We start from the raw sequence: 21,360 nt of genomic DNA on the forward strand, positions 1-21,360 counted from the left end.
GATGTTATTGCTCATACTATAATTATGCATATCAGAGGTCAGCAAACCGTGACCCATGAGCCAAATCTGGCCATTGCCTATTTTTATATTAAAGTTTTGTTTGTCTACATATTGTCTATAGCTGCTTTTGAACTACTAGGGCAGAGTTGAGTAGTTACATTAGTTACATCAGAGACCATATGTCCTACAAAGCTAACAAAGGTTTGCTACCTGATGCTTTACAGAAAATGTTTGGTGATCATCCATCTATTAAAATAATACGAAAGAACCTAGAGACAGCTATTAAAACTAGTAAGAATGAGTTAGCAAAGTTACTAAATAGCTGACAATGTGAAAATATCAATTGCATTCCTATGTATTTATAAGTATTGTATTCCTATGAAAGATATCTTTTATAATAGCAACTAAAACTATAAAGATATCTTAGAATAAATATACCAAAAGAACTTCATAGAGAAAATTATAAAACATTGAAAGGTATAAAAGGAGACCCACATCCTAGGCAATGTGGCAAAACCTCATCTCTACAAAAAATCCAAAAATTATCCATTCACGGTGGCCTGTGCCTCTAGTCCCAGCTATTTGTGGGGCTGGGGTAGGAAAATCGTTTGAGCCCAGGAGATCAAGGATGCAGTGAGTTGTGTTTGTACTGCTGCACTTCCAGCCTGGGCGACAGAGTGAGACTCCGTCTCAAAAAAAAAAAAAAAAAAAAAAAAGAAAAGAAAAGAAATATATTTCCACAATTGTCACATAATATTTCATGTCACTTCATGAACTGGTAAATGACACACTTTTAGTATTCTCTTTATTATTGTAAATATCATGATTTAACTTCATCTTTATTATTGTAGGTATCATGACTGGTGCCTTTTATTCAGTCTCAACATTATTAAATCAAATGATATTGACATATTATGAGGTAAGCTTCTGCTTGTGTCAGATTGCATGCCTGGCCAAGAATTTTTCTTTAGCAATATAACTGTCGTTAGCAGGGTCATGAGATTAAGGATTATGACATTGTTGCTATCAAATATTTACATTTGTTTTAATTGAGAATATATTTGTTAAAAAATGAAATTTCCACAACTTTAGAGATCTGATTGGCTTTTATTATCGATTCCTTTATCGGACAGCATCCCATCTAAAGATTTAGAAAGGTACTGATGAGCTGAGCAGAGGAGATGGGCTTTATAGACAGAAAAAGACTGAAGAAAGCAGAAACAAGGAGCAAAGAGCAGATTCGTTGTTACAAAGTTACTTTCCTTATAGGATTAAAACAAAGGGGACTGGGCCCCATCTGACAGGTTGCTTATGAATCTCTTTTTTTTTTGGAAAAGTGGCCCATTTTAAATTTCGGTTTGATTATGTGGCACCTAGCGCTAGTGACACTGTTCTGTGTGGTCTGGTCTGTTGGGTCTAGTGTGGGAGCTCACTCCAAAACAATGGCCTCCTATCATTTTAATTTAACATATTTAATCCAGTTTATAAAACACACAGTATGGCCAGGCGCAGTGGCTCACACCTGTAAACCCAGCACTTTCGGAGGCCGAGGAGGATCACCTGAGGTCAGAAGTTTGAGACCAGCCTGACCAACATGGAGAAACCCCGTCTCTACTAAAAATACAAAATTAGCTGGGCGTGGTGGCGCATGCCTGTAATCCCAGCTATTCGGGAGGCTGAGTCAGGAGAAACGCTTGAGCCTGGGAGGTGGAGGTGGTGGTGAGCCGAGATCGTTCCATTGCATTCCAGCCTGGGCAATAAGAGCAAATCCCTGTCTCAAAAAAAACAAAAAACACACCAGACACTGTGGCCCACACCTGTAATCCCAGCCAAGATAGCACCATTGCGCTCCAGCCTAGCGACAGAGTGAGACTTCACCTCAAAAAAAACAAACAAAAAAAACCACACAATATGGAAAGCAGAAGTTACTATCCCTGTGATGATACCTAAGTTTATTTTTAGGAAATAATATGATTGGTTATATGGAAAAAGACAAAACATTTTAAGGGAACTCAGCATAAATATAGATAAATAAATATCAAGTTCCGATTGACGTGTCTTTGCTTTTGAAAGGGTAAAGCAGTTGTACTATGTAAAAGCTATCGATTAACCACCTTTTGAGACATCTATACAGTGTCATACCTTGCTTAGTGACAGAGATACCTTCTGAGAAATTCACTAGGCAGTTTCATTGTTGTGAATATAATATAGTGTACTTTATTGTTGTGTGAGTATAATACAGTGTAGTAGGCTACACCATTAGGTTTAGTAGGCTACACCATTAGGTAGTAGGCATACCTAGCCTGTGTGGTATAGCCTGTTGCTCCTAGGTTACAAACCTGTATAGCATGTTACTTTACTGAATATTGTAGGCAGTTGTAATACAATGGTAAGTATTGTGTATCTAAATATATCTAAACAGAGAAGGTAGAATAAAAATATGGTATTATAATCTTACGGGATCACTACTGTATATATGAGTCAGTGTTGAGCTAGATGTCATCATGGAACACATGACTATCTATACTTAAGAATCCTCACAAAAATCATTGTACTTCTAACCATAGAGGATTAAGGAAATTTTTCCTTTTTTATTTCTTCTATTATTTTAGGCTTCTTTTCTTTTTTTAAAATGTAATGCTTATGTATATTCTTTACCTGCTCTCCCCTCCCACCCTAACACGTGTACTAAATCTTCCTACTGTGTGCTTAGTTTAATTATTTTCATTGACTATGAAAAGGTGTGGGAATGTGAAGAGTCTGAATTAGTTAATCCATTTATTTGATCAACTTCTCATGCAAATTGTTTTCAGGGAGAAGAAGTCAATGCTGGAAGGATTGGGCTAACACTAGTAGTAGCTGGAATGGTGGGCTCTATTCTTTGTGGCTTATGGCTGGATTATACCAAAACATACAAGTAAGTGAAAGTAAATACATGTATGGTGTGTAACCAAAGGTATTTTGATTTTAAAAGACAATTTGCTTTTTATTTTAAGAAATTTAAAACATGTTATTACTTAGATATGGATTCTAAACACTAGTAGGTTCTCTTCACTTAAGTGTTTCAATCCTCTATGTATTGTATTATTTTATTGGTCACATTTATTTCAATTTTGAGAACTTGGATACCTTATGAATCCCTTCTTTCTAACAATACTCATACCTACCACTTCAGAAGGAATTATTTCTATTCTAAAAAGAGCCATTTCTGAGAAATATTTGACTTTTGATAGACTTTGTCTTTTTTTTTTTTTTTTTTTAAGGTGGGGTCTCACTCTGTCACCCTGGCTGGAATGCAGTGGTACCATCTTGGCTCACTGTAACTTCTGCTTTCCAGGCTCAAGTGATTCTCCCACCTCAGCCTCCTGAGTAGCTGTGACCACAGGTGTGCACCACCGCACTCAGCTAATTTTTTGACTTTTTGGAGACAGGGTTTCGCCATGTTGCCCAGGCTGGTTTTGAACTCCTGAGGTCAGGCAGTCCACCCACCTCAGCCTCCCAAAGTGCTGGGATTACAGGCAGGAGCCACCATGCCCAGCCTATCTTGTTCTTTTCTTATGTTGTGGGCTTAAATACAAAAACAAAAAAGTAATTATTTCCGATCAAAAAATTATCGTTGAGCATAAGGCTTTATTTTACTAAAAACTTTTTGGCTAAAGTACCCCCAGACTATAGTACCAGTTAACTGTAATATAATGCATAATGTGAAAGTGCTGGCTTGATACAATGTCTTACGCCTGTAATCCCAGCACTTTGGGAGGCCAAGGTGGGTAGATTGCTTAACGCCAGGAGTTGGAGACCAGCCTGGGCAACATGGCAAAACTCCATCTCTACTGAAAATACAAAAAGTAGCTGAGTGTGGTGATGGGCATCTGTAATACTAGCTACTCAGGAGGCTAAGGAAGGAAAATTGCTTGAACCCAGGAGGCAGAGGTTGCAGTGAGCTGAGATAGCATGCCACTGGACTTCAGCTTGGGTGACAGAGCAAGACACTGTCTAAAAAAAAAAAAAAAAAAAAAAAGAATATATTCTGTTAATTGTACATTATATGGAGCCACCAAAAGCTAATACCAAAGAAAATAAATGATACCAACTGGGAGACTAAGAAAGGGTTTCAGAGGCAGCATATTTTGCTCTGGGAGTTAAAAGAATCACCACATTTTTTAACAGGCCAAAACTTCCCCCTGTACTTGGAAATGAATGAATGAAACTATTAATGAATAAGTGAATGAAATATGGAACTGTGTCCCGTGCACCTTTCAAGGCTCAAGATATATTTGATATTATTAGTCTAAACCCTACCAAAAATATCTCTAATCTTGAAATTCTCCAAGATAATTTTTCCATAATTTAAGACAACACTTACCTTAGCTTCATTATTGTAAACTGATAGCTTAGAGTGAAACCTACTTGATTTATAGATGAAGGAAGCATATGTAAAGGATTAAATTCCTTAAGTTTTTCATCCATTATACATTTAGAAAACTTGATAGGCATAGACGTGTGTTCTTTGCCACTGTGGCTTTCTTCTCAGGGTAACTGCCATTCATTCACCAAACTCCTGTTGTGTGCATCTCTCTTAGATGAAAATTATGGCAAGCAGTATGTGATCCCTGTTGTTAACATGTTTGTGGTCTAAATGGAGCAAATAAAGCATTCACATGTGAAAAGTTAAATAATATAACAAACTAAAATAGATGTCATCAGTTTTATAGTACCAAAATGACAAAGGAATTTAGAAGAAAGAGAGACCCTTATAAGCTGGTGTGGTTCTAGAAGGCATTTGGAAGAGGTAGAATTTGATCTGAATCTTGAAATGTGAATAGGGAACTATCCCATTTGGTGGCATAAAAATGATTTTATTCATAAAAAAGTGTCCCCGTCTGAGCATTCGATATGGTGTGGTTTTGTTTCCTGATGCTGCTGAATCTTAAATTAAAAATGCTTTAAAATTTATGCTTTGGTGGATACATTTTCCATAGACAAGAAGGGGTGAAATTTGAAAAACAAAGATTCATTACTGAACAGATAAGAGTGATGATTTTTATATGTCTAGGAGAATTAGACAAAATACTAACAACTTTGTTGTTTTTGTTTTAGACAGACTACTCTGATAGTTTATATTTTGTCTTTTATTGGAATGGTTATCTTTACTTTCACATTGGACCTTGGATACATTATCATCGTGTTTGTTACTGGAGGGGTGCTTGGGTAAGTATCAGATGTGTTTAGGAGGAGTGATAGCATGCTGTTATAATTCTGAAGTATTATTACTCTGGTCTCTAATTTTTTAAGTTCATCCAAAGGTTCTTCAATATTTTAAACTTTAAGGATTCATTCTGTGCATATAAACGTGTAATTCTTAAGAACTATTAAAATTCTTTAAAATTGGTTTTTGGTATACCATAGGTAAACAAAATGGATAAGCCTTACTTAATCTGTGTAAGTTTATTTGGTTACAAAGACAGTTGACTTACAAAACTAGAAGTAAATTTTTCTCAGAAAAAAATTTGGTATTTGTTGCTTCCAGTTCTGTAACCTTGAGCTGATTCGTCAATAATAATAGTTCCTTACTTTGACATAGCAACTTCAAAATATTCACTTATTTGGTCATTAGAATAAGCCTGAGATGCAGAATGATTACATCAGTATGTGATTGTGACCTTCTGATAATTCTTTCTATAATTCTGGATTTATTTTCCTAGCTTCTTCATGACTGGTTACCTCCCTTTGGGTTTTGAATTTGCTGTTGAAATCACTTACCCTGAATCTGAAGGTACTTCATCTGGTCTTCTTAATGCTTCTGCACAGGTAAACCTCTGATTTCTGTAAACCTGAGATGATTATTATACCAGATATTCTAGTGAGTAATGAGTTTGACCATGGTTTTATTTGTTGTTGTTGTTGTTTTGTTTTTTGGAAATAGGGTTTTGCTCTGCTACCCAAGCTGGAGTGCAGTAGTGCAGTCATGGCTCACTGCAGCTTCAAACTCCTAGGCTCAAGCAATCTTCCCTCCTCTGCCTCCAGAGTATTTGGGATGACAGGTGCACACCAGCATGCCCAGCTAAATGTTTTTTGTTATTTTTTGTAGAGAGGAGGTTTCGCCTTGTTGTCCAGGCTGGTCTCGGACTCCTGGGCTCAAGCAATTCGCCTACCTCAACCTCCCAAAGTGCTAGGATTACAGGTGTGAGCCACTGTGCCCAGCCTGACCATGGTTTTTGTTTAATAATTCAACTTTTCAATGAATGTTTCTAGAAAACAAATCGTATAAACAATAAGTTAAGAAAAGTTCTGGTGAAAACTTTATACTTGTTTTAAATAAGTAAACTTAATAACAAATTATTTTTCTTATTGTATTTTAGATATTTGGAATTTTGTTCACATTGGCTCAAGGAAAGCTCACATCAGATTATGGTCCTAAGGCAGGAAACATTTTTCTCTGTGTCTGGATGTTTATAGGCATCATTTTAACAGGTAAATTAGGGCGTTTGCCTGGCAAAAGGACTTGTGTCATGTGTTAATTTTCATGTATATTGCTTCTCAATAGCTTGGCAGAACTCAAGGGGAAAAAATGAGGGAAAAAGCAGGACATTATTTGTTTTCTTCTAAGGACATGAATCTATTCATTTTGCAGATTTCAAATTCAATATAGTTACTCTGCATAGCAAGCAAAACTGTTGTAAAAAGAGTAGTAAAGGCCTGGTGCGTTGGCTCATGCCTATAATCCCAACACTTTGGGAAGCAGAGGCGGGCAGATTACTTGAGGTGAGGAGTTTGAGACCAACCTGGCCAACATGGCAAAACCCCATCTCTACTAAAATTTGCCAGGTGTGGTAGCGCGCACCTGTAGTCCCCGCTACTTGGGAGGCTGAGGCAGGAAAATCGCTTGAACCCAGGAGACAGAGGTTACAGTGAGTCAAGATTGCACCAGTGCACTCTAGCCTGGGCAACAGCAAGACTCTGTCTCAAAAAAAAGAGTAGTGAAGACCTGGAGTTGGGAAGACCTGGCCTCAAATTGCGATTCTGCTGCTCACTGGGAGTGTGACTTTAGACAGGTTGCTTAACCTCTCACATCCTCCTTTCCTCATTTATATAATAGAGCGTTAAAGCCTGCTTTATAGGGTTACCGTGAGGATTAATTGAAATGGTTCATGAAAAGTTCCTAGTGTCTGGCACCTAGGACGTGCCTAACACGTGTTTCTACTGTTACAATGTGGTAGAGGTGGTAAGCAGTCAAGTGGTAGTGGTGGAAATAGTATGTGGAATCCTTAGCTAGTGCTTATACTTCTCAGGTATAGTCATCATAGACATGGGCAGGAAAGAAAATAGTGCTCAATCTCCAGAGAAAGAGAATGTCACAGAATTTTTATCCATAGTTTGCCCATGCACATGGGTGTACAATAGATTTGGAAGCAAGACTTATGTTCAGAAGTATTTCCAGGTGCATGCTGGCTTGTAGTATTATTTTACTTTGTGAATTTCCTTCTGTATCCCTTTACCATCGTGAGGGACAGAAGCTTTGTATATTCAGAAGAGATTATAGTCAGCCCTTTGTGTATCCCGTGGGTTCTTCATCTGTGGATTCAACTGTGGGTTGAAATTAATTGGAAAAAAAAATGGATGGTTGCATCTGCACTGAACATGTACAGACTTTTAAAATGTCATCATTCCGCCGGGCGCGGTGGCTCAAGCCTGTAATCCCAGCACTTTGGGAGGCCGAGACGGGTGGATCACGAGGTCAGGAGATCGAGACTATCCTGGCTAACACGGTGAAACCCCGTCTCTACTAAAAAATACAAAAAACTAGCCGGGCGAGGTGGCGGGCGCCTGTAGTCCCAGCTACTCGGGAGGCTGAGGCAGGAGAATGGCGTGAACCCGGGAGGCGGAGCTTGCAGTGAGCTGAGATCCGGCCACTGCACTCCAGCCTGGGCGACAGAGCGAGACTCCGTCTCAAAAAAAAAAAAAAATGTCATCATTCCCTAAACATTATAGTATAACAACTATTTACATTGTATTCGGTATTAGTAATCTAGAGATGGTTTAAGTATGTAGGAGGATGTGTATATGTTATATATAAATACTACCCAGGGGGGTCCAATCTTTTGCCTTCTCTGGACCACATTGGAACAAGAATTATCTTGGGCCACACATGAACTACTCTAATACTAATGATAGCTAATGAGCTAAAAAAAAATTGCAAAATATCTCATAATGTTTTTAAAAAATTTATGAGTTTGTATTGGGCCACATTTAAAACTGTCCTGGGCCACATATGGCCTGCAGACCACAGGTTGAACAAGCTTATACTACACCATTTCACATAAAGGAATTGAGCATTCATGGATTTTGGTATCTGAGGCGGGTTCTTGGAATCAGTTCTTTGCAGATACCAAGAGAGATTGTGCTTCTTTGATCTGGTTATAACTTAGTTGGAGGACAGAATCTATCAGAAAGATGTGAATCAGAATTTCTTCTACTGTTTGTTGAATACCTGATCATTCTTTGTGAAACCTTCAATATGAAATCTCACCAGTGATAAAGATTTTGGATATACACAACTACCTAAGGTTGCTCACTCATTGTTTTATGAATGATAGGAACCTGAGCATTCATTCGTTAAGCTAAAGGAAAGTGAGTGTAGTCTGGTTCCTCAAAGAAAAAGCATCTTATCACAAGGGAGTTTTTCCCCCTATCCAATTAGTAAAATGAAACATACAAAACTGTGAAATATGTAATATATTAACAAGATATTAAATAAATATGTAATATTTAACTATTCTTTCATAAGTAATTCCATGTTGGTTCTTAACTTCTAGGGAAGTACTATATCTTATCTAAGACTATTACTATTGGCTGGACATGGTGGCTCACGGTTATATTCCCAGCACTTTGGGAAGCTGAGACAGGCGGATCATTTGGGGTCAGGAGTTCGAGACCAGCCTGACCAACATAGTGAAACTTCGTGTCTACTAAAAATACAAAAAAATTCAGCCAGGTGTGGGGGCACACACCTGTAATCTCAGCTACCTGGGAGGCTGAGGCAGAAGAATTGCTTGAACCTGGGAGGCGAAGGTTGCAGTGAGTGAAGATCACACCACTGCACTCCAGCCTGCACAACAAGCGAGACTCTGTCTCAAAAAAAAAGTATTATTGTTATACCAAAGAAGGGAGCAGTTTTGTAATCCCCTTTCAAATTACTTTTACAAGAGATTCATGAATACTAATTCAAACAAATCAAGTCTTGAAAAATAAGAAGTGAGAATAAATCTTTAAAATTAGTTTTACATTAATGCTTTTACCATCTTAAATGCTAATTAATTTCTCTCATATGTTGAGTATTTTACTACAGAGCTTTATTATTATTATATCTGTTATGGTCTTCTGCAATAGTGATCTTTGGTGTTACTATTGTAATTGTTTGGGGCCATCATGAACTACACCCATAAAAGACAGCGAACTTAATAAAGGTTTTGTGTGTTCTGACTGCTCCACTGACCAGCCATTCCTATATCTCTCTTCCCCTTGTTGGGCTTCCCTGTTCTCTCAAACATGCAATATTGACATCAGGGTCCTGATTAATACCCCTGAATTAATATCCCTACAATGGCCTCTAGTGTTTAAGCGAAAGGAAGAGTAGTAAATCTCTCATCTTAAATCAGAAGCTAAAAATGATTAAGCTTAGTGAGGAAGTCATGTCAAAAGCCCAGAGAGCCCAAAAGCTAGGCCTTTTGCACCAAACAATTAGCCAAGTTGCTAATGCAAAGGAAAAATTCTTAAGGGAAATTAAGAATGCTACTCCATTGAACACACAAATGATAAAGCACAACATCCTTATTGATATGGAGAAAGTTTGAGTGGTCTTGTTAGAAGATCATACCAGCCACAACATCCCCGGAAACCAAAGCCTAATCTAGAGCAAGGCCCTAACTGTCCAATTCTGTGAAAGCTGAAAGAGGTGAGAAAGTTGCAGAAGAAAAGCTGGAAGCTAGCAGAAGTCAGTTCATGAGGTAAGGAAAGAAGTTGTCTTCATAACATAAAAGTGCAAGGTGAAGCAGCAAGTGCTGATGTAGATACTGAAATAAATTATCCAGAAGATCTAGCTAAGATTGTTGATGAAGGTGGCTACAATAAACAACAAATTTTCCATGTAGATGAAACAGGCTTATATTGGAAGAAGATGCCATCTAGGACTGCCATAGCTATAGAGGAGGAATCAATGTCTGGCTTCAAAGGACAAGCTGACTCTCCTGTGAGGGGTTGATGCAGCTGGTGACTTTAAATTGAAACTAATGCTTGTTGACCATTCTGAAAATCCTAGGGCCCGTAAGAATTAGGCTAAATTTGCTCTGCCTAAGCTCTATCAATGGAACAATGAACCTGAAACCTGTAGTTGATAGTACATCTGTTAATAGCATGGTTTGCTGAATATTTTAAACCCATTGTTGAAGCCTGCTACTCAGAAAAACATTCCTTTCAAAATATTACTGCTCTTTGACCAATTCACCTGTTTACCCAAGAGCTCTGATGAAGATGTACAAGGAGATCAACATTGTTTTCATGCCTGGAAATACAGCATCCCTTCTGCAGCCCATAGATCAAGGAGTAATTTCAACTTTCAAGTCTTATTCTTTAAGAAATACATTTCAAAAGGCTGTAGCTGCCAGAAATAATTATTCCTCTCTTGGATCTGGGCAAAGTAAATTGAGAACTTTCTGGAAAGGATGCACCATCCTAGATGCCATTAAGAACATTCTTGATTCATGGGAGAAGGTCAAACTATCAACATTAACAGGAGTTTGGAGGAAGTTAATTCTCATTCTCATGGATGATTTTGAGGGGTTCAAGACTTCAGTGGAGGAAATAGCTGCAGATGTGGTGGGAATAAAAAGAGAACTGGAATTAGAAGTGGAATATGAAGAGGTAACTGAATTGCTGCATCTCATGGTAAAACTTGAACAAATGAAGGGTTGCTTCTTATGGATAAGCAAAGAAAGTGTTTTCGTGAGTTGGAATCTACTAGTAAAGATGCTGTAAATGTTGAAATGACAACAGAGGATTTAGAATATTATATAAACTAGTTGATGAAGCAGTGGCAGGGTTTGAGAAGATTGACTCCTATTTTGAGGAAGTTTTGTGGGTAAAATGTTATCAAACAAGTATTGCACACAGAGAGATCTTTCATGAAAGGAAGAGTTGATTAATATGGCAAACTTCGTCACTGTCTTACTTTAAGAAATTGTCACAGCCACTCCCACCTTTTAGCAACCACCACCCTGATCTGTCAGCAGCCATCAACATCAAGGCAAGACCCTCCACTAGCAAAAAGAGAACTTGCAGAAGGCTCGGATAATAATTACCATTTTTTAGCAGTAAAGTGTTTTTTGTTTTGTTTTGTTTTGTTTTAGATGGAGTTTTGCTCTTGTTGCCCAGGCTGGAGTGGAATAGCGCCATCCCGGCTCACTGCAACTTCTGCCTCCTGGGTTCAAGTAATTCTCCTGCCTCAGCCTCCTGAATAGCTGGGATTACAGATGCCCACCACCATACCGGCTAATTTTTGTATTTTTAGTAGAGATGGGGGTTTCACTATGTTGGTTAGACTGGTCTCGAACTCCTGACCTCAGGTGATCCTCCTGCCTCAGCCTCCCAAAGTGCTAGGATTACAGACATGAGCCACCGTGCCTGGCCAGTAAAGTGTTTTTAAATTAAGGCATGTAGATTGATTTTTTTTAGACATAATGCTATTGCAAACTTTAAATAGACTACAGTATAGTATAAACATAACTTTTTATGCACTGGAAAACCAAAAAATTTGTGCAGTTTCATGATCTCGGCTCTCTGCAAACTGCATCTCCCAGGTTCAAGCAATTCTCCTGCCTCAGCCTCCCTAGTTGTTGGGACTACAGGTGCGTGCCGCCATGTCTGGCTCACTTTTTGTTTTTACTAGAGATGGGGTTTCACTGTGTTAGCCAGGATGGTTTCAATCTCCTGACCTTGTGATCCACCTACCTCAGCCTCCCAAAGTGCTGGGATTACAGGTGTGAGCCACCGTGCCCAGCAATATTCACTCTTGTGGTGATCTGTAGCTGAACCCACAATATCTCTGAGATATACCTGCATTCCCTTCTGCCTAGAATGTCTTCCTCTCCTCTTGTCTGCTTGACAAGTTATTACTCAGTTTTTTCCAGTATCAAGTATGTCTTCTCTGGAAAGCCTTCTCTAATTTCCTTTGGCTGACGACATAGACTTTTTTGCTCCCACTTCCCCACCATACCTTGCAATTATCATACACTGTTATACTTGTTTACATGTCAAAGTTTCCCTAGATGGGAGAGTCCTTTCATAAAAAGAATTACTTTTTATTTTTGTATCATTGGTTGCTAGCATTCCCGTGTTTGTTCGATAATGAATGACTTACTAATTGTTAACAACTTCAGAGAGGTACTATTATTTTTCAGGCTATTGGGATGCTATTAAATATCATGACACTACAGTGTATTAAATTTGACAATACCAAGAAAGACTTTGAGCTGCTTTTAAAAAAATCTTCACAAAACAGTTTATAGTAACTCCATTGATGCCTCTCTGTTTCAGCATTAATCAAGTCGGATCTGCGAAGACACAACATAAATATAGGAATTACAAATGTTGATGTTAAAGCTGTAAGTAATGAATATTTTTATGATTATACTGTTGAGAAGTATGTATAGAATAAATGTGAAACCATGTTTTTTTATTTAGCTATTTTTCCCCCGAGTCAACTGTTGATCTGTTATAATAGGATATGCCAGATGCTATACATTTTTAATCTTCTGATTATTTTTATAGGTACCAGCTGACAGTCCCACAGACCAAGAATCAAAAACGGTTATGTTGTCCAAGCAGTCAGAATCAGCAATTTGAAGAGAAAGGAAAAGTTACTATCTTGTAGTAATTGGGGACAATGTGATCATCCTTGGAGAGATATATGAGCACCAAGACTGGGTTTGTATGTGGTGGGGGAATAGACACACTTACTTGAAAATTACCATATGAGCTCTAAATGCGTAATTATTATTTTGCTTAATTGTTAATTTAAGGGAAATTTTCTTAAAATTCTTCTGTTTACATCATGTTAACACTATTGTTTATCTAATCAGTATCCAGTTTTTAGTCTTATATTGTATCTGAAAGTAAGCTTCTTGACATTTACTTTTTAAAAGTCGATGTTTTTCTTTTTTGTAGAAAATGGAAGCTTAGAAGACTTTTTAAAGTGATAATATGGGGTGTTCAGTCCCCATAAGATATAATAGTTCATGCAGTTTATATGTTAAAATATCCAGTGGAACTAAATGTACAATATATTCCTAATTGGCTGCCTTTTCACTGTGCTGACCAACTGTTCAAGCCACTTCATATGAGTACAACATACCAACATGACACTACTCACCCACAAAGGACAGCATTGGGATCAGGCTTTCAGATGACCTCTACGATTTTTCCCATTTATTGTACTCTTGTTACAAAGTACTTCTTAACACATGCAGTCAAATGGCTACAAAAACTATTCTGTGTACAGATTCTACCCAGACTTTGGTCTTAGAATTATGTTCTCATTAAGGAGCCTGGTTACAGGCTCGTTCTGTCTTGAGTTCTGTTCTGTGCTGCCTTTCTATCATGGATAAATGCTAACACTGTATTTTTTTCATTTCAACTTGAGATAGAGTAGTTTTGTACCCATTGCCTTTTTTTTATTTTAAACTCTCTTCTTTCTTTTTCCTGATGTGTAACTTTCTAGTAAGACAATTTTATCATATATGTTACTGGCTATTTCATGTTTTCTTGTATCACATCCTATATTTTGCTTTGAAGATTCCTGAAATAAGGAAATCTGTAATAACTTCAGATAGCCTACATGTCTCCATTTAGTGGAGATCTCTTGAATGCTGTTTGAATTCTGCAGTATCATTTTTATGACCATTCTCCTTTGAGGAATACTATTCCCAGGTACATGCTCCATCAGTGTGCCAGGGAGTGGATTCTTTTCTTCACTGCAGCGTCATCACACTGTTGGAGTTGTCTGCTCTTTTACATGCTCAGGTAGGGAAAATAGGACCAAATATATTTCCACAGTGCCTATCACTGTGTTATGTTTACAGTGAGAGGTTAAGTATTGTTGATGTCCTGACTCTGAGCTCATGGGGAGTATCTTTATAGTAATGACATTTGATCAGCCATAGAATTTACATTATGTTCATATGCACCCAAAAAAGCTAGTCAGGTAATGAATACCCTTGAAGTGAATAGCAGTTTTGATTTAGGCAGTGTGTTAGGCCATCGTTGCATTGCTATAAAGAAATACTTGGGCCAGGCGTGGTGGCTCACGCGTATAATCCCAGCACTTTGGGAGACCGAAGCGGGTGGATCACCTGAGATCAGGAGTTCAAGACCAGCCTGGCCAACATGGTAAAACCCCATCTCTACTAAAAAAATAAATAAATAAAATAAAATAAAATAAAATAAACCAGGCGCTGTGGCTGTGGCTCATGCCTGTAATCCCAGCACTTTAGGAAGCCGAGGCAGGTGGATCACGAGGTCAGGAGTTCAAAACCAGCCTGGCCAAGATGGTGAAACCCTGTCTCTACTAAAAATACAAAAATGAGCCGGGCGCAGTGGCAGGCGCCTGTAATCCCAGCTGCTCAGGAGGCTGAAGCAGGAGAATCACTTGAATGCGGGTGGCAGAGGTTGCAGTGAGCTGAAATCATGCCACTGCACTCCAGCCTGGGAGATAAAGTGAGACTGTCTCAAATAAATAAATAATACCTGAGGTTGAGCACAAGCACGATGGCTTACACCTATAATCCCAGCACTTTGGGAGGCTGAGGTGGGTGGATTACTTGAGGTCAGGAGTTGAAGACCAGTCTGGCCAACATGGTGAAACCCCATCTCTACTAAAAATACACACACACACACACACAAATTAGCTGGACATGGTGGCACACACCTGTAGTCCCACCTTCTTGGGAAGCTGAGGCATGAGAATTGCCTGAACCTGGAAGGTGGAGGCTACAGTGAGCTGGGATTGCACCTCTGCATTCCAGCCTGGGTGACAGAGCAAGACTCTGTTTTAGGGAAAAAAAGAACAGAAATACTTTAGACTGTAATTTACAAATAAAAAAGGTTTAAGTGGCTTACGGTTCTGCAGGCTGTGTAAGCATGGCACCAGTGTCTGCTCAGCTTCTGGAGAGCCCTCAGGGAGATTTACTCATGGTAGAAGGCTAAGTGGGAGCAGAGATGTCACGGCGAAGCAGGAGCAAGAGAGCGGGGAGGTGCCATACACCTTCAAACAACCAGATTTTGTGAAAACTCACTCACTACTGCAAGAATAGCACCAAGCCATGAGGGATTCACTCCCAGGACCCAAACACCTTCCATTAGGGCCATCCTGCAACATTGAGGATTACATTTCAACATGAGATTGGAGGGACAAGTATCCCAACTGTATCAGGCAGAATATATGCATTGATATATATTGAAATTATAACATTCTTTATAATCAAGTTACTGTAAATTATGTAGAATCTGACCCTGGGGAATGTGTCACCTTAAGAATTTGACTAAGAATCAGGAACTCTGTGTCCATGTCCTGGATGTGTTTCTGTACGTTCCTATAACTCTGGACAAGTCATTAAACCTCTCTGGGCAGCATTTTCCTCATCCATGAAATGGATGTGTTCAGTTTGATCTCAAAGATCTTTTCAAAATATTAAATGCTATTAATCATGGAATAGACCAAATTATTATATCACAGGAACTTGAATCCAGCCAGAGAAAAATTCTCTGGACAACAGTCAGTTGAGGGTAACTCAAGCAGAGTATGTCCAATCATTACTTCTTTTGATATTTACGTTACAGGTAAAAACAGCCAAAAATATATTTTAAGGTCTCTCCCCAAATAATTGTTTTTGTTTTTAAACTATCAGTGTTGTTTAAACTAATCATGTACTTGTTGGGTTCCTGAGGTTTTGAACAAATTACAAATGAAATTTAGAATACTTTATTTCTGAAAAGCATACACATATATGTTTGTGTATTTTTCCTTGTTAGAAAGGAGGTGAAATATGTGACAGAATGCAAAATGAATTGATAATTTTTCTGTATTTTGAGTGAAAGTTGTCTGTAATATGTCAAACAATGTTATAATTCTACAGTAATATGTGACTTAATGACAGCTATATTCTGAGAAATTTGTCATTAGGTGATTTCATCATTGTGTGAACATCATGAAGTGTACTTACACAAACCTAGGTGGTAGAGCCTACTACACACCTAGGCTATATGGCAAAACCTGTCACTTCTAGGCTACAAACCTGTACAGCATGTTCATGTATTGAATACCGTAGGCATTTGTAACACAATGGTATCTGTGTAATCTAAACACAGAACAGATAATACATTGTGCTACAATGTAACAATGGCTGTGGCATCACTAGGTGATAGGAATTTTTCAGCTCCATTATAATCTTATAGGATCTCTGTCATATGTGGTCCATTGTCGAGCGAAACATGTGGCACATGACTGTATGTCATATTTTCGGAAAATGGAATAGGTAATCATCACTTGTGTGAATTTTAATCAAATGATTTAGGAAAGAAATTGGATGTTTTAAAAGCTGTTGCATTTATTATAAATGTCACAAATACAGCTCTTGCCTATTGAGAATGTTGGAGAGATGTCTTTAAAAAATGTTTGTATGTAAAAATGTGTCTGTATGCGATAGCTCGAAAAATGCCTGTGTCGTAAGTCATTACTCATGTTCTAATTTTTGCTCTTTGTACTGTTTATCTGTATGCTTGTTCTTCAATATTTCAGACTCAAAATAAATTTATTTTTTTATGTTAATTTGCTATGACTTTTTGAAAAATTCTGGTGCTTAGGTACACATGGGGAGTTTAAAGGGATTACAGAATTTCAGAATGGGAATGAGGGAATGAGGTAGTGCGTGGAACATAAAATAGGGAAACAAAGTCTACCAGGATCAGGGCTAAAATAGATACTAAAATATTTTATTCCTTTAAAAGTAACTTTAGAGAGTGATGTTAGCACGATGACAGAATAGGAGCTTTGTATCATCATTCTTCCACAGAAGCACTGATTTTTACCAGTACTTTCAGATGATAGTTCTTTTGTAGGAATCCAGAAGTCCAATGTAGAAGTTCCAGCACACCCTTGGAGTAGAAATATCTGAGAATAAATGCATTAAAGAAAGGAAAAAGAACATTTTCACTTTATCTGCATCACTCCTCCTTGAAGTTGGCACAGCTTAGTGGCAAGAGAGACTCCCCTCAGTCCACGATTTCTCCCCTAGGAGAAGGTGATAGCATAGTGAGTGAGTGCTCAGCCCCTAGCTGTGTGGGATGCTGCCTAAGAACCCTACCTCTTTCTTGCCCCAATTAAAATACTGAGGTGATTGGCATAGCTAAGTGTTGGGAAAGGCTGGGAGGAGGGAAGAAAGGCTCTGAAACCTGCTTAGCACTCGACAGACTCCATCAGGAAGCGTACACACCAGCCACTGGGATACCTTGCATATGGACCTCCCACATGACCCATGGCCACCCCAAATGCTCTGTGCACCTCACCCCCATCTCCCTGAGGCTGGCTTCCCAAGCATGCCACATTGGATGGCAACTGCAAGCATCAAATATAGAGACAGATGGCTTGATTGTGGAACTGGAGCAAGGTACACAAACTTGAGTACTTAAGGGCACCACCCTAGGGGAAACAAATAGTATGCTGTCAGCACCTGGCCTGGCTTTGTGGGATCTAGAGAAGGCATATAACTTCTAAGAATCCCCTGCTGCAAGTGGGAACGGGTTGTGGAGCAGGTGAATCCACAGGAAAGGTAGGAGAGAGCCTCAGAATTCCTAGCCAGGCAGATTGATGAAGGCATTTCTCTCCTGAAGCTAGTCAATTAAGACTGGAAGAAGTGATTTTCTTCAAATGCAAGGATAGAAATGGAAGACTTCAAGAAAACAAACAAAAAATGGAAACATGATATCACCTAAGGAGCACAATAATATTACAGTAACAAATCCAAAGAAATTGAGATCTATGAATTGCTTGACAATAAATTTAAATTGTTTTAAGAAAATTCACTGAGCTATAAGAGAACAGATACACAACTCTATGAAATCAGAAAAACAATGCATGAACAAAATGGAAGTTCAGCAAAGAGACAGAAATAAAAAACAAATTCTGCTGCTGAAGAATACAATCAGAAAGGAAAAATGCAATAGTCAACAGCAGATTTGATCAAGCAGAAGAAAGAATCTGAATTCCAAGACAGGTCATTTGAAAATATCCGGCCAGAGGAGAGAAAAAGAATGAAAGGATTAAAGAGAGCTTATGAGATTTATGAAACAACATTAAGAGCTAACATTTGCATTATGGAAATAATAAAGGAGAAGAGAAAGAAGGAGCAGAAAGCTTATTCAATAAAAAATGGCTGAAAGCTTCTCAAATGTGGGAGAGACCAAGGTATATGACGCTCAAAGGTCTGCAATCTGCTTCAACCCAAAAAAGACTTTGCCAAGACACATTGCACTCAAACAGTCAAAGTAAAAGAATTAAAATTTTTTCCTTTTTTTTTTTTCTCTTGAGACAGAGTCTCACTCTTGTCCCCAGGCTGGAGTGCAGTGGCACGATCTTGGCTCACTGCAACCACCTCCTCCCAGGCTCAAGCGATTCTCATGCCTCAGCCTCCCAAGTAGCTGGGATTATAGGCATGCACCACCATGCCTGGCTAACTTTTTGTATTTTTAATAGAGATAAGGTTTCACCATGTTGGCCAGGCTGGTCTCAAACTCCCAGCCTCAAGTGATCCACCTGCCTTGGCCTCTCAAAGTGCTGGGATTACATATATGAGTCACTGTGCCCAGCCAAAAATCAAAGAGAATTTTTATATATTTATTTTTATTTTTTAATTTTTTTGATTTTTAACAGCTTTATGAAGATATAATTAACATACCATACAATTTACCTATTTAAAGCATATAAGTTAATTTTATACTTTTTAAAAATTTTGTTTATAGTATAGTCACAGATGTATGCAACCATTACCACAGTCAACTTCAGAGCATTTTCATCACTTCAAAAATGAATCCCTTACCCCATAGCTATCACTCCCCTATGCCTTCATCTACCACCTCATTGATTCCTCAAGGATCTAGAACTAGAAATACCATTTGACCCAGCCATCCCACTACTGGGTATATACCCAAAGGATTATAAATCATGCTGCTATAAAGACACATGTACACATATGTTTATTGTGGCCCTATTCATAATAGCAAAGACTTGGAACCAACCCAAATGTCCATCAATGATAGACTGGATTAAGAAAATGTGGCACATACACACCATGGAATACTATGCAGCCATAAAAAAGGATGAGTTCATGTCCTTTGTAGGGAGATGGATGAAGCCGGAAACCATCATTCTGAGCAAACTATCGCAAGGACAGAAAACCAAACACTGCATGTTCTTACTCAGAGGTGGGAATTGAACAATGAGAATACTTGGACACAGCGTGGGAAACATCACACACTGGGGCCTGTCGTGGAGTTAGGGTGAGGGGAGAGGGATAGTATTAGGAGATGTACCTAATGTAAATGACGAGTTGATGGGTGCAGCACACCAACATGGCACATGCATACATATGTAACAAACCTGCACGTTGTACACATGTACCCTAGAACTTAAAGTATAATTTTTAAAAAACGAAAAAAAATAATAAAAAATTTTTAAATAGAGATCAAAGGAATTTTTAATGCAGCACAAGGAAAAAGAAGCTTATCACATACGAGAGAGACCCCATAGGCTATCAGATTTCTCAGCAGAAACCTTGCAGGCCAAGAAAGAGTAGGATGATATATTCAAAATGTTGAAATTTAAAAAACAAAAATAGGGCCAGGCACGGTGGCTGATGCCTGTAATCCCAGCACTTTGGGAGGCCGAGGTGGGCAGATCACAAGGTCAGGAGATCGAGACCATCCTGGCTAACAGAGTGAATCCCTGTCTCTATTAAAAAATACAAAAAATTAGCTGAATGTGGTGGCGGGTGCCTGTAGTCCCAGCTACTAGGGAGGCTGAGGCAGGAGAATGGTGTGAACCTGGGAGGCGGAGCTTTCAGTGAGCCAAGATCGTGCCACTGCACTCCAGCCTGAGTGACAGAGCAAGACTCCATCTCAAAAAAATAAAATAATAAAATAAGATAAAAATAACAAAAAAAACCCTGCTAACCAAGAATACATTACCTGATAAATCTGTCCTTCAGAAAAGGAAAGATTAACTTTCCCAGACAAACAAAAACTGAGGGAGTTAAATCACCACTAGACCTACCTTGTGAGAAATGCTAAATGGAGTTCTTCAAGCGGAAACAAAAGTATGCTAATTCTAATGCTAATATGAAAACATAAAAAGGTATAAAACTCTCTGGTAGAAAAATTTTGACTATACATATATAGTCAAAATCAGAATATTCTAATATTGCAGTGGTTATGTGTAAATCATTTTAATGCGTGTACAGGCTAAAAGACAAAAATATTAAAAATAACTAGCTTTGGTAATTCATTAATTGATACACAATATAAAAGGATGAGTATTGTGACAGCAAAAGCATAAAATGGGGGCATATAAAAGTGTAGAGTTTTTGTATGTGAACAAAGTTAAGTTGTTATCAGCTTAAAATAGACAATAAGATGTTTTATGTAAGCCTATTTTAACCACAAAGCAGAAACCTGTAGTAGACACACACAGCTAAAGAGAAAGGGATCTGGCCAGGCGCGTTGGCTCACGCTGGTAATCCCAGCACTTTGGGAGGCCCGGAGATCAAGACCATCCTGGCTAACACGGTGAAACCCCATCTCTACTAAAAAAGACAAAAAAATTAGCCAGATGTGGTGGCGGGCGCCTGTAGTCCCAGCTACTTGGGAGGCTGAGGCAGGAGAATGGTGTGAACTTGAACCCAGGAGGGGGAGCTTGCAGTGAGCCGAGATCGAACCACTGCACTCCAGCCTGGGCAACAGAGAAAGACTCTGTCTCAAAAAAAAAAAAAAAAGAAAGGAATCTAAGTATACTACTAAGGAAAATCATCAAATCACAAAAGACAGCAAGAGAGGAAGAAAAGAACAAAGGATCTTTAAAACAGCCAGAAAACAATTAACCAAACGCCTATAAGTTCTTACCTGTCGATAATTACTTTAGATGTAAATGGGTTAAATTATCCAATCATAGACATAGATTGGCTACATGGATTTAAAAACCAAACTGTATGCTGCTTACCAGAGTCACTTTAGCTTTAAACATATACATAGGCCATAAAG

The 21,360-nt window shown here is 38.4% G+C and overlaps 1 protein-coding gene across 1 annotated transcript in view; it reads left to right on the forward strand.

Annotated features, from left to right (window-relative positions):
- FLVCR1 (FLVCR choline and heme transporter 1) overlaps positions 1-14,389 on the forward strand; it is a 34,249-nt gene extending 19,860 nt beyond the window's left edge. The window contains exons 4-10 of the mRNA XM_001107314.5: positions 852-919; positions 2,814-2,917; positions 5,101-5,211; positions 5,706-5,811; positions 6,363-6,474; positions 12,592-12,659; positions 12,826-14,389. Of these exons, the coding sequence (XP_001107314.2) occupies positions 852-919; positions 2,814-2,917; positions 5,101-5,211; positions 5,706-5,811; positions 6,363-6,474; positions 12,592-12,659; positions 12,826-12,900 (644 nt within the window). The 3' untranslated portion in view covers positions 12,901-14,389. The remainder of the gene's footprint in view (positions 1-851; positions 920-2,813; positions 2,918-5,100; positions 5,212-5,705; positions 5,812-6,362; positions 6,475-12,591; positions 12,660-12,825) is intronic.
- The last annotated feature ends 6,971 nt before the right edge of the window (positions 14,390-21,360 follow it).

This window comes from Macaca mulatta, chromosome 1, assembly GCF_049350105.2.
Source record: "Macaca mulatta isolate MMU2019108-1 chromosome 1, T2T-MMU8v2.0, whole genome shotgun sequence".
Classification (NCBI taxonomy): domain Eukaryota; kingdom Metazoa; phylum Chordata; class Mammalia; order Primates; family Cercopithecidae; genus Macaca; species Macaca mulatta.